This window comes from Canis lupus, chromosome 2 (genome assembly GCF_003254725.2).
Source record: "Canis lupus dingo isolate Sandy chromosome 2, ASM325472v2, whole genome shotgun sequence".
In the NCBI taxonomy this organism is placed as follows: Eukaryota; Metazoa; Chordata; class Mammalia; order Carnivora; family Canidae; genus Canis; species Canis lupus.
This window is the reverse complement of record NC_064244.1, coordinates 68481734-68498575: the sequence shown is the minus strand read 5'-3', so window position 1 is coordinate 68498575 and position 16842 is coordinate 68481734. Positions and strand designations below refer to the sequence as shown.

At 39.1% G+C, this 16842-nt stretch overlaps 1 protein-coding gene across 23 annotated transcripts in view; it reads right to left on the bottom strand.

The window, feature by feature from the left end:
* The window catches only part of PUM1 (pumilio RNA binding family member 1), a 134083-nt gene that overhangs the window by 76477 nt on the left and 40764 nt on the right, over positions 1 to 16842 (bottom strand). For all 23 annotated transcript variants that reach the window (XM_035713267.2, XM_035713268.2, XM_035713254.2 and 20 more), the window contains one exon: positions 10955 to 11023. In XM_035713267.2, coding sequence (XP_035569160.1) covers positions 10955 to 11023 — 69 coding nt within the window. The remainder of the gene's footprint in view (positions 1 to 10954; positions 11024 to 16842) is intronic.

Sequence of the window (16842 nt, the reverse complement as noted above, 5' to 3'; positions counted from 1 at the left end):
TTACAAAATATAATATACTTCTATGATTTAGAATTTATTTTCTAATAAATAAAACTGAGATTATAGTAGTATGGAATTCCTTACAAATAAGACACCTTCTCTTAAACAGACACACTTGCACTTCAACCTAATTTCACATTAACAAAATCAGTGGCAATTTTAAGGAGAGAGCTCAGACCATATGTTTCAAATATTTCTAAGCAAGCAGATAATGACATCTAATCCACTCTGAAAACTGTAGTCTACGTAAGGAATGTTGAACATGTTCAAAGATTTAATCATAAGCCAGTTACTTTCTTAATTAAAAGTAAGTATAAAGAAGGTGGTGTTTGAATTTTTATTTTCTCTTCAAAGTTTAAGGAATAGGATCTTCTCAATTCACACTTCCCGTTTATATATCTACTAATTAAGGATGTGCCCTGCATTTTTTTAAACAGCTAGGCAATACTTATAAAGATTATTTTTAAATGTTAAAACACCTTTACTCTGCTTCATTTCATTCAAATCACAATAAAATAAAATTAAATTAAATTAAAATAAAATAAACCCAAAGAACCAATATTTGCTACAATTTTTTCACATTTTTCTACTGGCAGATTCAGAACCTGGCACCTAGTAATTATTGCTTAAGCTGTTCATCTAGGTGTCAAGATGCTCACTACTGAAAACAAATTTCCACATTAATGGTCTCGTAAGTAAATATCTCCCTCAGTTGAAATCTAATGTACTCCTTTTAAAAAAGAAAAGTTTAATACTTTGCATAATTATAATTATGCAGTATATAAAATTAACAGGTTTTATAAAAAATATTTTTCAGCTATTAAACACTTTTCATAAACACTGTCAATAGTTATATCTAACGTCTTTAGCAACACTTCCACCGCTAAGGATGGAATGATACAAATCACTTAAGCCTGGCCAATGAGGGAAAATTTGACATTCTCTCCCACATCTGGAAAATCGCTACTGCTTTTCTGGCTACTGAAAAATGTCAAGAGTTTCAGCATCTGAAGTACTGATGTCAAAATGTAAAGTATTACTTGAACAGGCCCCGAAAATGTACAGTCTGTAGAGGCACTACCAGAAATTAGAAATAAAAGTAGTAAAAGACACTCTTTGCCCAAAGAAAAAACTTCTTAAAAAGAAAAACCTATCAGGAATGAAACTGATATAGCTAGAAGGCATTCATTTTAAGATAAGCACACTGATAGTGTACTTGAGGACCTACTTCAGATGAAGAAAGGAACATTACCCTGGTGATAGGACTGGTCAGGACTGCTGTACAGGAAGGAGAGAGTTCAGAGTAAGAGGAGAGTGGGAAGGACTCTCCACAAAGAGCTTAGACAGAAAGAAGGAAAGAAAAGCAAGTGGGGCAGTGCCCACCAAGAAGAAAGGAGTCTAGCCAGTGATACAGGGAAGCAGTAAAGAGAGGTGGAAAAGGCAACTAGTCTAGTGACCAGTGAGGATTCCTGGAGCACCAAAACGTTGGACTCTTAATCCAATAAATAGGCAGCAACAGGAAGTAACATCGTAAAAATTTAGTTCATAAAATTAATCTGACATTCCTCCGTAAAATGGGGTGTTGGAAAGTTAAACAGACATGGGGAGGCTAAGCAAAGAGGTCACTGCAGTAATTAGGCATGAAACATTAAGAGAGGGGACCTGTGGAAATGGGCAAGGAAGGTACAAATGTCTGCTTAGATATCTCTCTCAGCTTTCAAAGCATAAAAAAAAAAACCTACATAATTTCAAAAATGAGGATTCATAGCCCATTTTAACAATCAAGAATGAAGTCATTAAGTATGCATAAGCAAGTCTATCACTGCAATTCTTTTAATCAGTAATCTATTCTGTAGAGTCAACTGAGTGCAAAGTCTAGATTTTGCACTAATTTTAAGGCTGTCCTGAAGATCCATGGTGGGTTGCTGGGGAACCGTATGAACAAAAAGACCAATTAAGTAGCCATAAGAAGAATTTGGTAGATCTGAAATTTTAGGACAACTACAGGTTAGACAGATTTGCAGTCAGTTCACCGACAACTGCTAACTCCACAGTGTACCCTCTTCAAAGGAGCTCAGTGGTTCTTGACCACATAGAAAACACAATCACTGTGAACAACTTCATCTAGGACATGAGACACACAAGACAGTGGTAACAGCTACATAAAAAAATTCAGAGATACTGTTAGCACCTCAATCTCCATGTTCTTTTGTGATCAAATACCCTGGGGTAAACTCCACACCAGTCCTTTCTCACCACATATCCCTTTCCCAATCCACTGAAGTCAAATTCTTTATACTTTCCCCCTTTAAGTTATTGGAACAGGGCCAAAAGAGACCTCTTTTCTCTGCCATCTTATAAAACTTGATAAACTGACAACAAACTATGTTCAGAAAATGAAGAAGTGCCAGAGTGAACGAGGCTTTTCTGCAGGATAAAGGAAGAGCATACTAAAGGAGCAGAGGACTATGTTATCTTGGCTACCTACAGGTTACCTACAAATAAGGTCATTTTTTGGGGGGGACGCCTGGGTGGCTCAGAAGTTGAGCATTTGCCTTTGGCTCAGGTCGTGATCCCAGGGTCCTGGGATCGAGTTCCACATCAGGCTCCCTGGAGGGAGCCTGCTTCTCCTTCTGCCTATGTCTCTGCCTCTCTGTGTGTCTCTCATAAATAATAAACTTAAAAAAAAAAAGTCATTTGTTTTTCTACATATAACTATACGGTTTGACCTATAACATAACCACATTCATGTTATACTAGGTCTAAATTATGTAAGTGATTCCTGCAAGAATATCCAAGAGCCCAATGTACAAAAGGTAAGCCTCCACGACACTTAGGAAACCTGTAAAGTTCATGAACCATGAAAACCTCAACATTGCTTTATGACCTACCCACCTCATATCCGCAAAGCAGGAAACAGCTCAACTGAGAGAGGAGAAAGAGTCTTTTGCCTCAAGATGGGAGCAAATAATTAAACCCACCCACACACCCAGTCAGCTTCAGGGCATTTCTAATTATTAAATTGACAAGACAAAGATCTCAGTGTGCCAGATATGGACAAGTTCCCTCTTTCATGCACTCCAGGAGATGAAAATTTCATAGATATGGCTACTATGTATACCAGGAAGACCAATACAGAAAATAGACTACTTCCTCTACATGCTTGGCTTTAATGAGAATCACAGATTGCATTAATTAATTAAGAGACAACAGATTAACTTTGGTTAATTCTGGTTCCTCATCAGCGAAATAACAGTAAAGAAGAGAGAATTACACAGAATACTGTTTAACACACACTTGAACAAGAAAAGTCACAAAAGTAATTCCTCTTTGCTAAACACTATTCTATCTGGTTGTGTACATATAATGAGGGTATTTCCATGCCCCAGCAGATGGCCCAGAGAAAGTATCCCATTGATCTAGTTACAACTATATTAAACAAAAGATCCTTTATAATAAATCAACTCGGATTCAACTTGGATGGTAACAGCACTGCTGATTTACTATTCATCTTATGTACTACTCTTTGCAAAATAATCAAATAGTTTTGAAAATATAAAAATATGCAAAAAAGGGTGAATGAATAGAGGCTTTTCAGTTTTGTCAGGTCCTCATCCTCCCCTTCATAACCCCACATTCCTCAGGATGGAAAAGTAATCTGAATAAAGAATACAAGCAATAAATATTTACTGAATTGAACTAAGGTCCCTTGCAGGGAGGGCAATATCAACTTCTGGAGTAAATGAGAAAATAAGGAGGAATCCATGCTTAGAAAAAAAAGTATTTATTTGTAAGATTCATTCAACACAATATATTAAGCACCCAATATTTACAAAGTAGTAACTGGCTGAAGCCCCTGCTCTAAACAAACTTACGTGCAAGGAAATAGAACACATTTACACAAATCACTACATATAAAATAAACTAGAGCCATAAGACTGACACAAAAAAACTTGCTGCTTAAATTCCTCTCCATAACTTCTGGTTGGTTAGAGCAAAAAAGATTTTCTAGAAGACCTGATCACTGAAGTTAAGATTTTAAATAATGGGCAGACTGTGGACATGCAGAAATAACAGAAAACCCAAGATTTGAAGTGACAGACATATGAATTCAAATAGATGGTTCATGATCATGTTAACCTCTCTAATCCCTTTTTGCCTGGGCTATAAAAAGGCATCATAAACATTGCAGGACCACCATGAAGATTGTAATGTATATGAAGTGGTTAGCATAGTACCTGGAAAATAAATGTGCACTATATTGCAGCTATCATTCCCAAGCCTAACAAAATAGAACTTGGGAGTCAAATCCACATCTTGATACTCATGACTTAGTCACTTTTAACCTTAGGACTCATTTTTCTCATGTAAAAAAAAGGTAGAAATATCTCCAAAAAAATCTGTTGGGAGATTCATATAGGCAATAAAATCAATGCCAAAGTATCTTGAAAAGTGCTAATGCATTACTGTATGTAGTTCTTTAGTTGGCTTACCTTCGAATTAAGCATAGTGATGTTGATGAAAAGAGTAGGCACATTTTAGCCAAAGGAGGATAAATGGGGGAAAATGAAGATGGACTAAGCAGTATGTGGAATAAACTATGTCCTGCTGGAAAGGAGCATGTTTTACTGCATTCAAACACTGCAAGACAGAACAATGCTAAGTCTGTCCAGTCATTGCAGTACAGGACAGAAGGCAGATATTAGAATGAGTGGGGTTCCAAACAGGTCTCAAAGTCATGAGACAACTGAAAACCAGGTTCCAAATGTCAGATGCATCTACCTTCTCAAGGTTAAAAGATACTTTCTTCTTTCTTGTTCTTCAAAATGCCCAATCCCCAAATTATTCTGGATCCCAGAAACTTCCCCCAAACAATATTCTTAAAAAGGTCACTTCATCTCAAACACATATGTCATTAATCTAGTACAGGAAAGTTATGCACTAAGATCTCATTACTCCAGGTCACTTGGTCTGGCTAGCTATGTTTTCTCTGAAGTAAACATTTCAACAGCAAGATAACCCAAAATGCCCAACAACCAAATGGTACTAATACAAGGTTAAAGGAACTAGGCAGATTTACCATTCCTATCCATACTCAAAGCTACATTTTGGGGCAGAAAGGACTCATTACACTGTTTGGTCAGGAATTCGTATATTAACACACCAAATGCTTTATTAGTTTTTCTTCTCTTCTGGAAGAATGTGTGCAAGATTTTGCTGGCAGACAATATATCTCCTTTCCAAAATTCAATACATTTTGGAGTCGAATGCATTACTCTTATGGGACTCTAGTTCTAAGAAACTGCCATTGTAAGGTAGCTCTTCCTGGGCTAAAATCCTAGAAGTACTTTTAGCTACCCAAAAAGCCTTCAATTCTATGAGCCATTCTGTTTACCATGATGGTAAGATGTGGAAAAGATTTTAACAGACTTGGTATCCACATCGAGTTTCCACTTGCCCTAATTTCAGAATTAACACCCGTGAACCCTTAGGGACAGACATTTCAGAAGTGCCGTAGATAGCTGTAGACTGGTGAATGAGACACTTAGAAAACCAAGTGAAAAGTTTCAGAACCTCTATATCACAAGGGCGAAGTCACTCTAAAAAGACACCTTTTAGATGCCCTCTAGCATATCCTAGAGAAAGTGGAACTATTCCCCTATTCCATCTTTCTAAAGATATAGAAATAAGGGCTAACTCCAAAATCTTAGACTTGAAAGGGTCCTGGGAAACTAGTCCAATATCTCTGTCTTACAGATGGAAGAAAGCAAAATCCAAATAGGATGAACATCTGAGCCAAGGCTGGACTGTGGCTTCAGGGTTTTGGTCCAGAGACAGCTTTATCTGGCCAAGTTACATCCTTCTTTGGGTGAACAGCTCTCCAGCTCTCCAAATCACTACCAAATTCCTCCCTCTACTAGCCATTCTGCTATTTTAACTTACAGATAGAATTCCTATGTAATGTTTAACGAGAATCTACAGCTATATTTTAAACATATCTCACCTTATTCTACTTCCAGGGAATGTGATAGGATTCATTATGTCTCCACATACAAGAGCATTTGCCAGATCTCCTTCCTCAGGTTTACAAACTTGTCTATTGTAAGTTTTTCTATGCTTCAGTTTTCTAAAACAAAGATGAAGGCCACATATCTAAATACATTCCATTTATACCTGAAATAATCACTACTATCTTAATATCCCTGAAAGTCATCAAGTTTTCTACAGGTAAAACATTAAGGAATCTTAAACAGAAAAAGTCCTCAGCTTTTAAGTTAAAAAAAAAAAATTATGCAGAGTAAGGTGCCTTTTCTGTCAACAGCTCTCCCCTTGGCAAATCCATCCTTTTTTAGGACACAGAAAGTAATAACACTGCTGCCCTCCTATAGGTAACAGCAAATAAATCCAACAAGATCCTAAACCAAATCAATGTAGAAACCAAGTCCAGTAACCCAAGGTTAGTGAGCCTTCCCCAGTACTACAAAGATACACCCTTGAATACTCAACTAACAGACTCATCTTTTCATATGTAAATTTTTAAAGCTGCTCCAAGATGTGCCTTTAAACTTTTCAGTCCTACAACTTTAAGCTGAATAAGTGGCCAGCCAAGATAGTAGCTGAAATATTTGAAAATAATTTCTGGCCTTACTCCTAAAACATTTTAATACCTTCCTTCTTATGTTGACTTTCTAGAACAAAAGGCAAGTAAAGCACTTGTGCTGTGAACCCTCAGGTAAGAATAATGGTACTTCAGGCAACCAGCAAGGTTTGAGGTGATGTCTTAAGTAGCCATTTCTTAGCAAGATTTCAACTAAGAAATGCTCTAAATTTTGCAAAGCGACACCAAGAGTCTAGTATTGGCTTTGATGAAAAAATGTTTAACAAGAGCCAAGTAGCACTAACTTCACTAAAAATTACTCTGAATAGAGCCAATTCTCTTTCAATTCTAAAGATTCACACATTCTTGACACAGGTATTGCTTACCATGAGGACTCACACAAGCTTGAGCACACATACATACCCACACCAATACACATGTAGTAAGTGCAGCAAAAATACTCTATGCCTGGCTGAAAAGTCAATACAATTTACTTCAAATTTTAGTGTTTATATGAGTAGACTATATTCATACACAACCCCTCTCCCAGAGAGGGAAAAAAATTTAATGAAGTTAAACTAATTAGAAGCTGTGCTTTATTATAAAATCTTATTATTTCTTCATTTCTCTTTTGACATTCTCCCTTATAATACTGCCAAAAAAAAAAACCCTCAGGAAACCACTGAGTGGCTCTCAAACATCTGACTCCTGGTTTCAGCTGAGGTCATCATGTCAGGGTCCTGGGATAGAGCCCTGCAACCTGCTCCAGGCTCAGTGGGAAGTCCACTTAAGGATGTTCTCTCTCTCCCTCTGCCCCTTCCCCAGCTCCTGCTTTCTCTCTTTCTTAAATAAATAAATCTTTAAAAACTTCTCCCATCCTGGACCCCTGCAGACCCTAACTAAACCAGAAAATGTTCCCCAAGTCTTACATTCTTCCACTCAAGTAATCACAAACTAGTCCAGTTAATACTGATCACTCCCTTCTCTAAACATGAACCATACATAGAAAACACTTGCATTCTTTCTGTTGCCATGTGTATTTACTGCTTCCTTAACTACCTACGAGCTCCTAGAGTACAGAAGCCTCACTCTAAGTTTTTCTCCTTTGTGCCTAAACAGTAGATTATGCTTTAAAAAAAAAATGGGGCACCAATGGGGTGCCTGGGTGGCTCAATCAATTATTGATTGATTTCAGGTCATGATCTCAAGGTCAGAGGATCCATGCTCAGCACTGAGTCCGCCTGTCCCTCCCTCTCGGCTATTCCCCTAGCTCGCACACCCGCTCTCTCTCTCTCTCTCTCTAAAATAAATAAATGAATAAAATCTTCTAAAAAACAAAATAGGGCAGCCCAGGTGGCTCAGCGGTTTAGCGCTGCCTTCAGCCCAGAGCGTGCTCCTGGAGTCCCAGGATCGAGTCCCACATCAGGCTTGCTGTATGGAGCCTGCTTCTCCCTCTGCCTGTGTCTCTGCCTCTCTCTCTCTCTCTCTCAATCTCTCTGATAAATAAATAAATAAAATCTTTTTAAAAACATAAATAAATAAGCAAGTAAGTAAGTAAGGGATGCCTGGGTGGCTCAGCGGTTGAGCCTCTGCCTTCGGCTCAGGGCATGATCCCAGTTCTGGGATCGAGTCCTGCACTGAACTCCCTGCGAGGAGCCTGCTTCTCCCTCTGCATACATCTCTGCTTCTCTGTGTCTCATGAATAAAATCTTTAAAAATAAATAAAATTCAAAAATAGGAGCACCTGGCTGGCTCAGATAGTAGAGTTTGTGACTCTTGATCTTGGGAGTCATGTACTCGAGCCCCACAACGGAGTTAGAGTTTGCTTTAAAAAAATAAATAATAACTTTACTATTGGGCAGCCTAGGTGGTTCAGTGGTTTAGCTCCGCCTTCAGCCCAGGGCGTGATCCTGGAGACCCGGGATCAAGTCCCATGTCAGGCTCCCTGCATGGAGCCTGCTTCTCCCTCTGCCTGTGTCTCTGCCCTCCTCTCTCTCTGTGTCTCTCATGAATAAATAAATAAAATATATTTTAAAAAAACAACAACAAAAAACAACTTTAGTATCTATATTTTGGGAGGGACACATATTAAGCATCTTTTTTAAATCCTCTCCCAGACTATCAATTTTTATACAGCTTACCAAAATGGGATTTTTACCATCAATTATTTTATAAGTAGTAGCTTCACTTACTCTAAGGGAACATGCTATGGAAAGGAAGCCAGGTGAGAATCCCAAGCTCCATCATATGTGATCTTGGGCAAATTAATTCATAAATCTCAGCCTCTTTATCTGGATAACAGACCCATCCTCATAGTTATTGATGAGACAATGCATGCAAACCCCTCAGCACTGGGGAATATATGGTCAGCAAATGGCAGTTATCATTACTCTATGAATAAATAATAAGGAATGAAGAAGCAATAACACTGTATTACTGCTGGAATATACTTTGGTTATCTACATATGTCTACATCCAGGTCTGAGGAATTATATTCGGATACCAAAAAAATAGTATTTCTAACAAAAATAAAAGTGAGGTTTGGAAACCGTGGGAGGAAAAAGCATTTTTGGAAGGAAAAAATGATTTTAAAAATACTGTCTTCAATTAAATAAAATTTACTTTCTATTCAATTCTTTTCACTATTTTTCAATTAGACTTAAGCCTTTAGAGATTATAAAGTATTGTGTACAAAACAGCAAAAAGCATTCCTATACCTTGTATAATTAATTTTTAAAATCTGGGATTAGGGGGGCAGCCCGGGTGGCTCAGCGATTTAGTGCCGCCTTCAGCCCAGGGCCTGATCCTGGAGACCAGGGATCGAGTCCCACGTCGGGTTCCCTGCATGGAGCCTGCTTCTCCCTCTGCCTCTGTGTGTGTGTGTGTGCCTCTCATGAATAAATAAATAAAATCTTTTTTTAAAAAAATCTGGGATTAGGTTCTTGGGAGAGTGGAACAGGCTAAAACCACAAGATAAACATGGTTTCCCCTCTCTACTTAATATCTGATTCAACTATTAACTTTCTGTTCCAAAGAAACTTTTGCTCCAAAAGTTAATTGAGAAAAATCTCTTCCCCAATAACCACATAAGGTTTATTGTTTTGCACTGTTTCAATGATATTAGGCAGGTACAGGAGACATAAAGCCACCTATCTTCTCTTAAAGTTCTAGGGGGAAAATAAGAACAGGCCCAAAACCCAGGAACCGAAGATGACAGGACACTGGGACCCTGACTACAAGATGATTCAGAAAAGTTGGAAACAAAATCTTCTAACACAGGAAACAAGAATCTCATAACCAAAACACCAAAAGAGTTTAACTAATGCCTGACCACAAAGGTAGTCAATGAATATTTGCTACAAATCAGGAGAAGAATTATCTTAACTTTGAATCCTCAGAACCTAGCACAGTGCCTGGATCAAAGAATATTTGCTAAATCAAAGAACAAATGTATTTAATGATTGGTATAAAAGAGCTATTCTCCCCTCCTTTAAAAAACATTAAAATGGATGTGGGAGCTTTTAAATACTGGATATGCATAAAATAAAACAGATGAAAACCCACAGTTAATCTCCAAAACAAGAGAACCACAAGCAAATGCCCCCAGCTTGAGAACCTAGAACACCTCTGACTACTCATTCAAACTATATGCTCTACTTATCACCAATGCATTCTTATGGTCAACAACTAGAATCACCAGAAGTCAGCTGTACTTATACTCCCATTTCTTTTAGAATTATGGCAATATTCCTTATCCATGTTTGGATAGCAATAAATTTTGTTCTTGCAAACGTTAGACATTATGAACAAACCAAAATTCTTGTTCCTTAATTCTATGTAGGTAAGGGAGGATTGACTGAGCCCTCCACCTTCTGGAATTATTTCACCAGAAATCTAACTTCCTTTTCATAATGGAGCTCTAAACAACATCCTCAGAAAATGGCACTACTCTAAAAATACGTTATCAACATGTTCTGATTAGCGGCCAATCTAAGACTCCCTTCCACTGTAAAAAGAACCTAGCAATAGGATAATGAGGCAAAAGTAAGGACATCTTATGCAAATAAAATTATTTTGTAGAATTTTAAAGCTTCAAATTACAAGTGACTAGTTAATATAATCATCAACAATTTATGTTCATGTTTTGGTTGCTTTGTTTTGTCTTTAAGACATTAGGGTAAAGCTAATGAAATCATTTTGGCAAAATTCTGCAATAACCCATTCCTATCATGAGGATGGCAACAAGAAAAAGCAAGCACATACTTCTGGAGACTAGATTCAGACACATTTGATGAAAGACAGCTCCAAACTTCCCTTAAAAACAATCCCACTTTCCTGACACACAGGTTCACTTACCTCTCCCATCGCTCTTCCCTCCAGAGCAAGTGCTTGAAAATCATGATTCAGCTCATCCATAGAACGTACCTATCATTCAAAATAGAGAAGGGAAAAGTTTCAAGTTAGCATCTTGAATTTCACATCCACAGTAAACACAACTGAAAGGCTTTTCTAGGTTTGCTTTCAGATATTCACAAAGACAGTAACAATAATCATTAAGTCATTCACTTACCTTTAATTATCAGAGTTCAGAGCCAATGACCCCTGTTTTCTCCCCTCCCATTCCTTTTTTTAAAAAGGTGAAAAACACATAATCCAGAAGAAAAGGCATATTCCATCACAAGAGAATTATATTAACTTTCTCATACACTTTAATAAGTAAAAACCAAATGCTAAAGGGTAATAACATATCATGAACACAGCTACAGACTCAAAAGACCACAGTACTTGCCCCCAACTGCATATAGCAAGTAAAAACCAGGAATTTATTTGATCCAACCCAGTATTTCTTTAATAAACCTCAGGGAAAGGTGCTACAAACTATATAATGGAGTGCCCCAATGTTTCTCCATGTTGGAAGGTCTATGGGGCCCCTGGATCTCAATTCCAGGAGAAAAAAAACAGCAAATATTACAAGAATCCCTTCAAACTTCACCCATCATTAAATGTACTACCCAAATCATCACAATCTTTCCAGCCTTCAATTAACTCATATATTAACTCATCTCTAAGGTTATTTCTACAAAGTAAGGTTAGATCAAGGACGTAGTATGAAATAGTTAATTCAGGGCAGCCCCAGTGGTGTAATGGTTTAGCGCGGCTTGCAGCCCAGGGTGTGATCCTGGAGACCCTTGATCGAGTCCCACTAAGGCTCTCTGCATGGTGCCTGTTTCTCCTTCTGCCTGTGTCTCTGCCCCTCTCTCTGTGTCTCTATGAAGAAATAAATAAAATCTTTAAAGAAAAATAGTTAATTCAAAACAATCATAATTCAGGGCATCTGGGTGGCTCAGTCAGTTAAGCGTCGGCCTTCAGCTCAGGTCATGGATTGGGCCTGCTTTTCCCTCACCTCCTCGCTCGTGTTCTCTCTTGCTATCTCTGTTGTTATCTCTCTCTCAAATTTTTTTTCTAAAAAATCACAATTGGGATGCCTGGGTGGCTCAGGGTTGAGAACCTGCCCCTGCCTCAGGGCGTGATCCGCGGTCTCAGGATGGAGTCCAGCGTCGGGCTTCCTGCCTGAAGCCTGCTTCTCCCTCTGCCTACGTCTCTGCCTTTCTCTCTGTGTGTCTTTCATGAATAAATAAATAAAATCTTTTATAAATAAATAAATAATCATAATTCGAAAGCCTTGTGTTGTCCAATATTCTATTAGTCCCCTCAGTTATGAGAGGCAAGCCATCTCTGCTGCCTGAAGGCTACAGGACAGTCCCTGTTTATTCAAGAGGAAGGCACCTCTGCTTACCAGAGAAAGAAGGAGGCCAAGTGCCTGAAGCAAGAATCTCCCAAACCCCTTCATCTGACCATCATTACCCCCCACAGTTGGTGTACAACTGCAGGCTGTGAGTACATACAGAGCAGGTGAGGCTACAGCCAGGCAAGGAGAGGGAGAAGTACAGACAGCATGAGTCATAATACAGGTGGGAGAACGAATTCAATTTTATGAACAGGTTACCTATTTATCACCCAAAAATTTTAATTTGACTGAACTGACACCACATAAAAATACAGTTGCACTGTTGTTTTAAAACACGTTTCCAAACCCAGAGCTGATATATGCACAAAATGACACACTGTGTCACTAAAACAAAACAGCTTTTTTTTTTTAAGATTTTATTTATTTATTCATGAGAGACACAGACTGAAAGAGAGAGGCAGACACAGGCAGAGGGAGAAAGAAGCAGACTCCATGCAGGGAGCCTGATGCAAGACTCGATCCCAGGACTCAAGGATCACACCCTGGGCCAAAGGTAGGCACTAAACCACTGAGCCACCCAGGGATCCCCCTAAGACAAAACAGCTTTAAAATGCCTGCTAAAAATGTAAATTTATAAAATTTAAAATGAAGCTAAAATTCAGCCCTATAGGAACAAAGAGACATAGAGACAAAACTTTTTTATTGTGGTAAAACTGTTTCAAAGGGTTTTAAGATTTTATTTATTTATTCATGAGAGACATAGAGAGAAAAAGAGGGAGAGACATAGTCAGAGGGAGAAGTAGGCTCCATGCAGGGAGCCTGATCTGAGACTCATCCAAGGTCTCCAGGATCATGCCCTGGGCCGAAGGCAGGCACTTATCTGCTGAGCCACCAAGGCGTCCCTCAAAGGGCTTTGAAATAGAAGCTATGAACACATTACAAGGTGTTTCCATTATTTAGGTAAACACACTGTGAGTTCCTAAGCTATATGTAGTAAAGGTAAAAGGAGGAGAGGATGAGGCACAGGATGTTAGCTGGAAAACTACAAATGTCAGATGAAGTATTTTGAACCTTCAGGCCAGAGTTAACATTTACAAAGCATGTAAATCAAATGCACAAAGTTCTATATCTAGCTCTTTCTGTGGAATCTAATCATATGTTTAGCTAGAGCTAGGCATTTCTTGAAAATCCAAAAATCTACAAAGAGTTTTAACCAAATGTTGGAAATTGTATTCATATTTTCCAAGGAAAAAGTAAGAGTAGTAAGGGAAGTTACAGAACACGCAATATGCATATTTAGGTCATCATTATAAACATGTCACAGTGATTATCCCCATTTAAAAGATGAGAGGGGTGCCTGGGTGGCAAAGTTGGTTATGGAGCCAACTCTTGATTTTGGCTCAGGTCATGATCTCAGGGTTATGAGATCAAGCCCTGCATCAGGCTCCGTGATCAGTGGGGAATCTGCTCAAGATTTTTTCTCTCTCTCCCTCTCCTTCTGCCCCTCCCTTTACTCTCTTTCTCCTTCTAAAAATATATAAAATCTTTTTTAAAAAAATGAGAAAACTTGTGCCTCCAAGGAATGCCCTTCCCAACTATTGTTCTTAAGAGGAAGAGCATTTACATGGCACTGCCAGGGGCACCTGGGTGGCTCAAGCAGTTAAGCATCTGCCTTTAGCTCAAGTCATAATCCCAGGATGCTGGGATCCAGCCCCGCATTGGGCTCCCTGTTGAGTGGGGAGCCTGCTTCTCCTTCTCCCTCTGCCTCCTGCTTGTGCTCTCTGGCGCTCTCTCTGTTAAACAAATAAGTAAAATCTTAAAAAAAAAAGAGAGAGAGAGAGAGAAAAGAAGAAAAGAAAGAAAAGAAAAGAAAAGAAAAGAAAAGAAAAGAAGAGAAGAGAAGAGAAGAGAAGAGAAGAGAAGAGAAGAGAAGAGAAGAAAAGAAAAGAAAAGAAAAGAAAAGAAAAGAAAAGAAAAGAAAAGGGCACTGCCAGAATCTAAACCCAGGTCTTCCAATTCAAAATGCAACGTCCTTCCTATTTCACCAATCTGCCTCCAAGGCAGCCAAAGAAGTTTCCATCAGTAGATAAAACTGCCTTTTGTTTCTGTCTGGGCTTTGAGGAGTGTGCTCTCTTGGTCTTTTTGCCTTCACTTTCCACACTCTCCTCTCCTCAACTTCAAAGTGTGCCCATCCATCATTTCTGTCTCCACCGCCCCCCCCCCCCCACATTTCCTAATTTCCTAGCTTGCTCAAGTCTTCTCTCTCCCTCTCTGAAACCCTCTCTTCTCTTCCTCCAGCCCTCCCTCTTTCTGGGGGTCTCCCCATTCTACCTTCCCTACAGGATGAACCACTCTTCCTCTTCCCTGTGTACTACTCTCCTAACTCCTACAGACACTGAAGAGAAGGAGCCTCACTTTTCAAAGTTTGTTGTGCTAGTCCAGAAACTCCATTATAAACCAATTGCCCGGGATCCCTGGGTATCGCAGCGGTTTGGCGCCTGCCTTTGGCCCAGGGCGCGATCCTGGAGACCCGGGATCGAATCCCACATCGGGCTCCCGGTGCATGGAGCCTGCTTCTCCCTCTGCCTGTGTCTCTGCCTCTCTCTCTTTCTCTCTGTGTGACTATGATAAATAAATAAAAATTAAAAAAAAAATTTTTTTTAATTAAAAATAAAAAAAATAAACCAATTGCCCCCAGATGACTAGACCAGATAAGCCAAATCATTCTCACAAAAACGTTTTAACTAGTCAAGAACTTAACTGTTTATAACAGGAGGGGTCATCGACACCAGACCGCCTCTCCACACGAATTCTTCCTAAGAAACAAAACTAATGACCAGACGAAGATGCTCAGGAATCCAGAGAAATCAAAGAATGAAGAAATATTTTAGGCAGGTAATAAAGAAACCCTTTCTATCATTAAAGAGAAAAGGTGGCTATAAATTATCATCACAGTAAATGCTCCCATCACAACAGAATAATCTTTCCAGTTCTCATGCTCTACATGCCCATTCTCTACAATTTAATTTGAGTGCCAGGTTAATGTTAATTTCTAGCACTACTGGGACACCTGGGTAACTCAGCAGTTTGGCGCCTGCCTTCGGCCCAGGGCGTAATCCTGGGGACCCCGGATCGGGTCCCACGTCAGGCTCCCTGCATGGAGCCTGCTTCTTTCTCTCTGCTTGTGTCTCTGCCTCTCTCTCTGTATCTCTCATGAATAAATAAAATCTTTTTTAAAAAATAAAAATAAAATAAATTTAAAAAAATTTCTAGTACTACTTAAACTTAATTCCTTTTCCACTTTTGCTAAATGTCTGTAAGATGCCCTTCATTCCACTAACTGATCTTCCCTATCTCCTCTGGTTTCACCAATCTATTTCCTACTTTTCTTCTTTGGGCTATTTGCCAGTAACATGGAACTTTCTCATAACCTTCCAAGACTTTCTCTACTCCCCTCCCCACAAAGGCATCTTCTGCTCCCTTTATTAAAGAGGCAAAGTGAGATAAGCACTTTAGTGCCTGATCTACCTCTATATTCCTACTTTCATCCCACCATAGACTATCATCCATACACATTCCCCAGATCCCAGAACTTTCTTCTGTAAAGCCTCAACACCTGCCTCCTCCTCACAAGGACCCTGTCCTAACTAGAACTATAATTTAGCAAGTTAAGTTGAATGTTTTAGCACACAAGAAGTTATAGGATCAAAAGAGATAAATCCAGAACTATATATCACACTTGGAAAATTAAAAATTAAGCACCTTACGAATCTTTATTTTAAAGTATTTTTTTAAAGATTTTATTTATTTATTCATAGACAGAGAGAGAGGCAGAGGGAGAAGCAGGCTCCATGCAGGGAGCCCGATGCAGGACTCAATCCTGGGTCTCCAGAATCACACCCTGGGCTGCAGGCGGCGCCAAACCACTGTGCCACCAGAGCTGCCCCAAATCTTTATTTTAAAATAATCTCATTGTAAAATGCCTGCCCTTCCATCACCCCGAGAAGCCCTACTTACCATACCCAAAATCCTCTACGCTTATCAGAATCATCAGTGAATGATACACACATCACTGTTTCCTCATCTGTAAAACTGAGATAACATCAACTATTTTACCAGTTTGTTTTCCTGGTTAAATGAGACAAAAGTGTCCAATACTTAGTAGGCATTTAATCAACCTTATCCACCTCACACTTATTCTGTTTTAAGTTACTGAAACATCTCCACACATTCATCCTTTCTTTCCCACCTCCAGAGGGTAAATTTTAGTCATTCCTTTATTGGGGAGTGGGAGAGCTAGTTGTCTCTCCAGTTCAGCATTTCCATAATCAGTGTATTAGAAGTACCTAGATCTGGGACAACAGGGTGGCGCAGTGGGTTGAGCATTCAACTCTTGGTTTTAGCTCAGAATGAGATCTCAGGGTGGTGAGTCTGAGGGCCACCCATCCAAAATCAGGCTCCGGGCTCAGCAGGGAGTCTACTTGAAGATTCTCTC